The sequence below is a fragment of the Galeopterus variegatus genome, unplaced genomic scaffold, assembly GCF_000696425.1.
Source record: "Galeopterus variegatus unplaced genomic scaffold, G_variegatus-3.0.2 Scaffold5216, whole genome shotgun sequence".
NCBI lineage: Eukaryota > Metazoa > Chordata > Mammalia > Dermoptera > Cynocephalidae > Galeopterus > Galeopterus variegatus.
Genome location: NW_007731327.1, coordinates 41511 through 51346, shown reverse-complemented (window position 1 = coordinate 51346; position 9836 = coordinate 41511). Strand labels below are relative to the sequence as shown.

Below are 9836 nucleotides of genomic sequence, written 5' to 3'. Positions count from 1 at the left end.
AGAGGCAAATGGAAGATATCTGCAGACCACTGGTTTGTAATCTCTATCTCAAGGCATATTTGTTTCCCATTCACAGAATGTTTTACCCCTTTTGGTGGGAGCTGAATTTCCACCCACACAGCCCAGGCTGAACTGCAATGAGGCTGCCTTTACCCTGGGGTAGAGACTCCCACCTTCCTCTCCAAAAGAATTAAAGAGGTGTCTTGCTCTTTCCTTCTTGTCCAGGATACTCACTACCAATTGAGAAATAAAACTGTGCTAACACATTTTGGTAGGGCTTTATAAAAATCCTCCTTACACGCGATTCACCCTCCTTTGAATTTTTGGGGAGTTTTATAAAGAATAATATCCAATTAGTTGTATGTTCACTTACAGTTTACAAACTACTTTGAAACTATGACCTGTGGAATATATGTACACGGTAACAAAAGCAGCTTCTAATTTTCAACTCTACAGGGATCCATTTGACTAATAGGCCAAAAATCCATTAAGACAAAATTGAACTTCTGTGAACTGCATGGAATTTATGCCTGAAAACACTTGAATATGAATCTTATTCTGCTACTTCAAATCCATTTTTTCCAGATGATTTTTATTTCAGGAATGCAGTCCCTGTGTTCTTTGTGCCTGTGCTGTTAGCAGCAGCCTCTAATTCCTAACATTTACTTCTCCTGCGCCAGTGGTCACTACTGAGTGTCCTCTGAACTTGCTCTTTCTTTGCTCCTGTTCCCAAGGGAGATTCACATTTTATTGATATAATTAGGCCATGGTTGTCCTATTTGGTGGCTTGCTGATTACCTATAAATGGCAGAACTAGGTAGTCTTTGTATTAAGCAAGTCATTTAAGAGGGGGCTTGTAGGTGTCACATTGGGCCACATCCAGACATTGGTGGCACCGCTTGCAGAATGTCCTGGAAACAGAAAATTTGCTGTGAAAGATGGCGTAGTGTGGCTTTAACTACTCCTGCATATGAGTGTGCACAAGCCACATGCTAATAGATCAGGGAATAACTCCACTGAGGTAGGACCACTAGAAAGGACTAGACTCTGTGTGTATGGGGGATGGGGCAGCAAGGGTTGGGCTTGTTTGAGTTGTTTTTATTATCTGCTTAACACCACCAACAGCAATAAAGGCAGCGGGGAGGAATCCAGTGGGAATGAAGGAAGAGGGAGAAAAAAAATCCCTTGTGTGTTACCTTTTGTATGATTAAATATGGGACTGGGGTGGGGCCTATCTGTCATTTTTAGGGAACAGTGCAGACCTCCGGCTGGTAAAGACTTTCATAGAACTGGGCCTTCCTGGAGGAAAACTGGACTTCCTCATGTCTGAAAAGAATCAGGTATGACAGCAAACGCATCAGAGCTGGAAGAACCCTCGGCACACCTTCCACAAGCCCCCTAATGGCACCGTGATCATTTATGGACACACACAGATAGCAGGGGACCCTGCAGAAGAACAGGTGCATTGTTTGCAGAGAAAAGACTTACTGTTTTATTTCAGGAGGGTGAGGAAAGAGAAGGAAATGAGAACATATGATTTAGTTGACTGGAGCCTTTTGACCTCACAGGGCATTAGGGTGGGTGACAACGTGGAGCTTAAATTATTTGGGATAATTTGGGATATTAATCTGGTATACCTCTGAGGGATAGGGGGAATACCACTGTATCTATGTAACCAGTGGAACTTTACAGTCAGGGTGACCTGTGGAGTCTTTGGTGTTCCAAGGTAGGTGGATCCTGGGGCCCCAGTGAGGCGTCAAAGTATGTGAGACTTCAGACACTCCGAGACCAAGAGATGAGGCTGGGTGGAGTGTCATGGTTGATTAGTTGTATGTCTCTAAGTATCCTTTGAGGCATAGACCTTTTTTTAATAATCAAAGTGCCACATTACCATTGAAAATGGGAGTTATACAGAGAATAATCAGCCAGAAAAACTGGAAGTTGATGTCTTATTTCTTAAGTGTTAGTGTTCAATTCTATTGTCTTTTCTTTGGCATTTGCTATGTACAAAACCATGCATCACGCAGTGCAAAGAGATATGATGTGAGGAAGAGGGAAAAGAATCATTCTGGAGCATCTATCATGGGCTGAGTACTCCCCACCTGTGTCCCCATTTCATATTCACAGCAGTTCCATTGCCTGTTGGTACCACCATCTCCTTACAAAAGAGGGAGAGGAGGCTCTGGGAGTTACGCAGCGTTCTGTTATCAGTCTGAAATGGAGAGGAAGACGCCATGCATAATCTCCAGGAAGATAGTGCATGTGCACACTCAATTTTAATCCATGGCCAAATGTGATCCAGTCCTAGGAGAGGATGAGCAGGGCATTTAGAGGAGGGAGCTGGGAAGTGAGTGACCAGCACTAGCTGACCTATGTGTCTGTGATTTGTGCTAGTGAGATTTTCTTTTCAGGGAAGATGAGTCTTGTTAGCTAGAGTTTAGTCAGGAAACAAGGCTTCCAGTGGTTACATTTGGCCACTTTCTTTTTTTTTTTTTCTTTTTGTCTTTTTCGTTACTGGTAAGGGGATCGCAACCCTTGGCTTGGTGATGCCCATAGAGTTTAGTCAGGAAACAAGGCTTCCAGTGGTTACATTTGGCCACTTTCTTTTTTTTTTTCTTTTTGTCTTTTTCGTTACTGGTAAGGGGATCGCAACCCTTGGCTTGGTGATGCCCGCACCGCGCTCAGCCAGTGAGCGCACCGGCCTATATAGGATCCAAACCCGAGGCGGGAGCGACGCTGCGCTCCCAGCGCTGCACTCTCCCGAGTGCGCCACGGGGCCGGCCCTGGCCACTTTCTGATACAGCCCATATCAGCTGGCTTCTGCCTGGACACGACAGGGACTTTAGAGCTGGGTCTTTATACAAGTCACTCAACTGGAGGGGCTGGCCGCTCAGTACTGCTTGTGTTCCACAGTACATGGCCACTACTTCTTGAAAGTTGTAAATCACATAAGCAAGTACTATATTCCTTTTTAAACACCCTGGTTGGGGAGTTCTGACATTGCTCTTCAACTTACTCTGATTTCCAGAGAATTTCTCATCATGGTCAACCTCATAATTATAACCATTTATTTAATAACTCATATGTAAAATTAACAACTTACAGATGAGGATACAGGCTTGGACAGGCTTGAGGGTAATGATGATAGCAGCATATGTTTGAGGAGTGTTCATATGTTTTCCTTAATCTTCTAAATGGCACTAAAGCAGGGGCTACATTATCCCCCTTTAAGAGATAAGGACTTAGGTTCAGATTGGGGCAGCAGAAGAGTCAGTGCACAGACCCCATAGGCAGGAGAACTGCACACATGGTCTTTCTTATTCCCCAAAGTCAAAGAGACTTACCAGTGTGCCTCATCCCTCTTGTGCCTCGAGTCTCATTGAATGGCAGGTGGCAGTGGGCCCTAAAGTTCTTCTCTTTACCACCCCTTTTCCCCCACATGTGCTCCCTTCTTCCCCACCCTTAGGGATGTTCATGAAACCTCTCCTTTTCTAGCCTTGAGCTCAACACAGCTCCAGGCAGCCCATGAGACTGTAGGACAGCTCCACTTAGGGGGAGCTTTGTTCCTTCTTTGGATGTTGACCCCAAATCTGCTTCCCTCTGGCATCCATGTTCTCAAAAGTTAGTCTTTGGGGTTACATAAACCAATCTGTCTTCCCTATGCCTGTCCTTCAAATATTCAGACATGTATGACATTTCTCATCTTGCTTTTATACTCCTGTGTCCCCTGACCATCCTTCCTAAGACACACATGGCTTTGGGATCCTTCTGATGTCAGCCCTCTAGACGTGGCCTTGTAGCCACCCCATAAAGGGAAGGGGCTTTGGAGTCAAGCATGTCTTGGTGTGAATCCTGGCTCATTCGAGGAAGTGAGTGACCTCCCTTTTCAGAGCCTGTTTCCCTCTCTTTGATGAGGCAGCAGTACCAGTGGGCACCTGTGACAGATGGGGCACGTGAAGTGGCAGCAGGTGCCGTGTGCACATGCCACATGCCTGCTTCTCTTCTCCACCTCGCCCACCTCTCCCTTTAGTTTTCAGTCACCCTCGTAACTGAGGATTCTTCAGCATCTCTGAGTTTCTTCATAAAGACCCCGATCTGTGGGCCCTTTGTCCTGAAGTCACATCTCACTCTGGAACCCTAACATTGGGTTTAGGCACACTCCTGGAATGCACAATGATGTTCAGTGGAAGGGCATGGGCAGGTGCACAGAGCTGGCCTTAGCCATGCCCCCACCCAACACCCTTTCCTCTGTCTTTTTCCAGACAGACACATTTGCAGATTTTGATACCATGACGGATCGGTTACTGGATGAAATCATTCAACACATTCAGCTCTACAACCTCTCCATATCCCGAATTAGGTAAAAGGAAGCCACAGGTAGTTAATGCTGGGGGAAGACGGGTGACTTATTTTTCTTCTTTTTTAAAAAAGTTTACTTAACTAGCCTTTTAAAGGTTGGACTATTTAAGGTTAAAAGGAGTGAGTACAGGTAAAGGTTAACCATCATTTGATGATAGGACAAAAAGTGTATCTTAGTAACTATAACAGAATAAAATGCATTTTTCCTAGAGGTGACATTTTTGAGTGATGCTTTCTGTATACCACTGGGCTAAGTTAACTTGTGACTTATACTAGAATAGATTACTTTTATTTATAGTACTGGGGTTGGTTGACACATTCACATCTGTCATAGTGTGTGGCGGGGAGAATAAACATTTTGTAGCTCAGTAAAGAGTATTGGACTTAAGACAAAAATTCTTAGGTTTGAATTCCTGTTTTAACAGTTGCAAGTTTGACTCCTGACTCTACCACATACCACGTGTGTAACCTTTTGCAAGGTTTCTATATCTCTAAACCCCTGTCTCCTGATCTATTAACGGACTGGGACTGGGAGAATGTGTTAAAAAGTTGAATGAGTTGTCTGTCCAATAAGAGGGTTTAGTCAGTGCTAATTTTGTCCTCACACTGTAACAAATAACTTGGTCTAAATCTTTAAATGACTAAGGTGATAGTAGTTAGCTTCTAGTTTTCTGAGGATTCACATATGTAGACATAGTGCTAAGCTCTCCATATGTATTATTCCATTTAGTCTAGAGATAAAATATCACTTCTTTATTCCACAAATGAAGATTCTGAGGCCTATAGAGGGTTGATAAAATTACAAAATCACAAAGTAGGCAATGTGATTTTGTAGATTCACATTCATTTCCTTTCTTTGCTGGTTTTACACTAATCACAAGAAGTTGGAGGTATACCTCATATAATAGGGTTTGAATATATAATTATTTAATTTGAAAATAATGATGTGTTGAATTCATGGATCTGTAGCAGTGTGGCTGGAGCAGAGCATGTAGGAGGGAGTCAAACAATGTGGGCATTTATTGCACTAATCTGCACAGTAAATACATAGTGGGTGAATGAAGGATTGAATAAAATTGGAGAGGTGGTCAGAGTCAGGTTGTGAGTGGCCTCATAAGCCAGGCTAAGGGTTGAGACGTTATTATGTGAATGACCAGGAGAGTTCTATGCTCGGATATATATTCCAGAAAGACCCTCCTTTCCCCCGGAGGTGGACTGAGAGAAGGGGTGGAGACCAGATGGGGGAGGGGGCTGCTCTAATAATGCAAGGCAAAACGCCCACACTTTTCCACTGACCACACTAGACACAAAGCTTCTCTTCAGGTTTAACGTGTCCTGAGTTTGGAAACCTGCTGAAGATGCATTAGTAGCCCCGTTCTTTTTGCCCGTTGCTCTGAATGTAGTGGGAGGGGCAGGGCACTGTCCTGCCAGTGTGTCCAGCACAGCAGTCCCCTTGCAGCCAGCCTGCGCTGTCACACTCACACGCACCATTTCTGTCTCTGAACAGCTTCATTGGCCATTCTCTGGGCAACATTATCATCCGATCGGTCCTCACGCGACCCCGCTTCCGGTATTACCTCAACAAGCTCCACACGTTCCTGTCACTGTCTGGGCCTCACCTGGGGACCCTGTACAACAACAGTACCCTGGTTAGTACAGGTAAGATGTTTCCCAGCCTTGTCATTTCTTAAAACTCATTCAGAGCATCGGGGACATGAAACCAGAGCAGAAGTTCTTCTTGATGAACCCTGTAACTTTAGAGCCTCTTCAAAGCATGGGAGGTGGCAAGAGACCTGGGTGCTTAGAAATGTGACCTTTTTGTTTATGAGCTGAATGAGGTGAGTCTAGAAATATTCCAGGATCTTTTCTGCCTCCAAACTCTGTGAACAAAACAGGGATGTCCCTGGGATGCTGACTGGAAAAGATGACAGAGCAGAGTTGCTATGGAGAGAACATGGACTCCGAAAGAGGTCACTTCCCTGACAGGTGTGGGGTCAGATTCTGACCCAGATGTTTAGGGAACACTGTGCCCAAGACATTTAATCTCTGTGCTACTGAATTTCCTTACTTGTAAAATGGAGATCATGTGTGTATGTGTGTGTTTGCATATGTGTGTGTATACATGTATGTGTTTATATATGTATGTGTATAAACATGTATATGATATATGTGTGTGTGTGTGTGTGTGTGCACTGCATAATGCCGTTTCAGTCAGCAGTGGGCTGCGTGTACAATGGTGGTTGGAGCATAGGCTATATATACCGTACAGCCTGGGCGTGCAGCAGGCTATACCATGCAGGTTTGTGCAAGTGCCTCTATGATGTTTGCACAGTGAGAAAATCACCTAACAGTGCATCTCTCACAACATATCCCCACCATTAAGTGATGCATGACTACACACACACACACACACACACACACACACACACACACATATGATGTGTGGATGTGTGTATATGCATGTGTATCACAGAATTGTTGAGGATAAAACAGGAGAAGGAAGGAAGAAGTTAACTAACACCTACAGAAGGTCAAACATAGCTGAACTCTACACTGCTTGCTTGCTCCAGCTTTGAGGCACTCACAATTTTATCTGGGCTTTAAGGGAGGGATATCATAGAGGGTAAAGATTTGGAACATGAGCAGAATTTCCAAGACAGCAAATGGTAGAAAGAGTTTTCTGTTTAGAAGAAATGGTTTATGCAGCAACACAGATGCATGGTGTAATCAGCAAGCTGCAGGCGGGTCTTTGTGACAGAAGCACAGCATGCCCTGGAGAGGCAGGGGATGATGATGAAGCTTGCAGCAAGAGCCAGGCAATGACAGGCCTCACGTGACATGACAAGATGTTGGGCATACTTTGTACGACAGATAGACTCCTAATGCAGTTTTAACTGAGGAAATAACATGATTTGGTGTATGGAAGCCCAAGAAGGTCATAGGGTCTTATATAATAATAAATAGTTTATTAAATCATATTTCCAACAAACGGTTCAGTAGTCCCTGGTTGTCCAGATCCATTATGTAGCATTAGGGTCACCCCTGATAAGCTCACCACTTTCTGCCAACCGTCCAGCCCTCTGCCATTGTCCTTTGATACTTCTCCTGCACTCCGATTATTTCCTTGCATGATGGGGGGCAGATTACTTTGTTTGCTTTTAAGTTATCTAAAGGGCATTCCTTGTGAATGTGAGTTATTTGACACATTGATACGTAACAAGTGGAAGCTCTTTCCTCTGCCAACTCTCCTCACAAACCGAGGAACCCATCTTTGGACAGAAATAAATAATTTAAACCACATTTCCCCCCACAGTTATAATCTTGTAATATTACAAAAAGTTAACAAAAAAAGTCATTACCAATCTAACATATCTAGAGTAATTTTGTATCGTTTATTTTACTTATCTTTTCACAAATACACATTTGCATAGAAGTCATTGTGATACACACACAGTATCTTGTTTATTTCCTTGTGTTTTATATCAAATTCATGTTTGTTGTTATGATATTATATGTACACTCATCAGTGTTTATGTCTGCCTAAGCATGACTGAATAGATGGATTCTGAAATAAAATGTTTATTCTAGTTTGTCTGTATCCTCAATGTATCTGGAAGGACCTTTCTTATATATTTTTTTCATATTGAGGATTGTTTTCTTAGGCTTCTTTTTCTGAAGGAGATTGAATACATTGAAAGGTTTGGATACTCTCATGTCCCTGAAAGCCTGTTTTCATATCATTTTCCAGGAAAATTTTATATCCCTGCCACCAGTTCATAAGAATACAAATTCACCTCTGCCTTTCCAAGTAGTTGCTTAATGCTGCTTTCTTATTTTTATGTTAGCTGAAATTAACAATTTAATGTTAATCTCTCCGCAATCCCACACCAACTCTTTTCGCTGTGTTTTGTTTATATTTTTTGTTTTGTTTTGTTTTGTTTTTGTCCTCTTAGGCTTGTGGCTCATGCAGAAATTGAAGAAATCAGGGTCCCTTTTGCAGCTAACCTTCAGGGATAATGCTGATTTGCGCAAATGTTTTCTCTACCAACTAAGCCAAAAAACAGGTGGGTGGTTCCCTTCACAGTCTTGAGTTTGAGCTCTAGATCCAACTCTTGAGACACAAATTAGCTTTATCCCATGTTGATCTACTCCTAGAAAGGTATCAGCAGGAGTTCCACCATGCAAAACCACTTCCACTTATCGGTAGGACATCAGACACCTGAGAACTCACATGGTGTGTGAGAGATGAGAGCCAAGATGCGTGCAGGGTCATCTTGAAACACAGAAACAGTAGCTTCTGCTTTCCACCAGTCTTTCCAGGGTCTAACTGCGTAGGCCCTAGATCTGTGTGCCAACTTCACCCAGGTACAGATCCACCTACACAAATGGCCCACGTGACATTGTCCATTTATGTTGACTGTGCGGTGGGACACAGGCGTCATTCTTAGCCAGTCCTGAGGAAGTGCACAGAGGTATATAAGACCCTGCTGCTGCCTGAGTAGGACCACAGAGGGCAGCCGCTGTCATGGCTGTGTGACCGCCATGTCCAGTAAGGAAGTAGAGCGACTGACAGATTGGCCTGCTCAGTCCTGCCAAGCAAGCCGGCCTGGCCCAGGGTCTGTCCCTGGGGTCAGGATCTTTCCTCATTCTGTGAACACTGACTCTGTTGATACCTGTGCATCTCATGAATGTGAGTCTGGTGTAGCCCCAGGCTGATGCATAGCCTTGGGCAAGCCTCTTACTCACTTTGTGTCTCCATGTGTTAAATTGAACTCTCAGAGTTATCCCTGTAGGAATGGGAGGGAGGCAAGAGGCTGGCCTTATATCCTTTCCCTCTTGGCACCCCTCATGAGCTAGCCATTGCCTCAGGCTGCCCCCCACTGTGTGATCTTGAGGTATAATCTTGGATGAGGGGACCCACTTCAGTGGAGAGCACCCCCTGATGGGACCCTCGACTGAGAGCCGTCAACTGCCACCTGCTCAGCAGCATCAGGAGGAGTGCTCAGGCCAGACAGGTGGCCTGGTGTCACACAAAGTGCCCTGGGGATCCACGGTGGGCTCTGAGGCCTAGGGAATGTGCTGGGATGTTTAATTGGAAGACCCCTCTGTCTGCGTCGTCGGGGATGGATTGCAGGAAGGCGGGACTGGAGGCAGGGAGGTGGGTTTGGAGCCTGTTTCCTAAAGCAGGTGACGTGATAAGGGCTAAAGCTCCTTGATATTAAGAGAGCCATTGGGTAGAGAGGAGGAGCGGAGCACTCGGATTTACTTCCGCCTGGACTCCTGAGCGTTCCTAGCCCCAAAAGCCTCTTTGTCACATACCTGCCGCCAGTCTCTCACTGTCGAGGGTGGCTCGCTATGTGTCTCCTTCACTTCTGTGTCAGATGAGAACAAGGACTTCATCTGCCCTCTGACATGCAAAAGCCCCGGGCAGCGAGTCCTTTTCTCGGCCTCCCACAGGCACCCGCGATGCCCACTCC

General features: G+C 44.6%; 1 protein-coding gene across 1 annotated transcript in view; it reads left to right on the top strand.

Annotated features, from left to right (window-relative positions):
- The window catches only part of FAM135B (family with sequence similarity 135, member B), a gene marked incomplete at its 5' end in the record, with an annotated part of 120917 nt that overhangs the window by 103312 nt on the left and 7769 nt on the right, over positions 1-9836 (top strand). Inside the window, 4 exons of the mRNA XM_008589109.1 lie at positions 1249-1340; positions 4263-4360; positions 5867-6018; positions 8313-8423. Of these exons, the coding sequence (XP_008587331.1) occupies positions 1249-1340; positions 4263-4360; positions 5867-6018; positions 8313-8423 (453 nt within the window). The remainder of the gene's footprint in view (positions 1-1248; positions 1341-4262; positions 4361-5866; positions 6019-8312; positions 8424-9836) is intronic.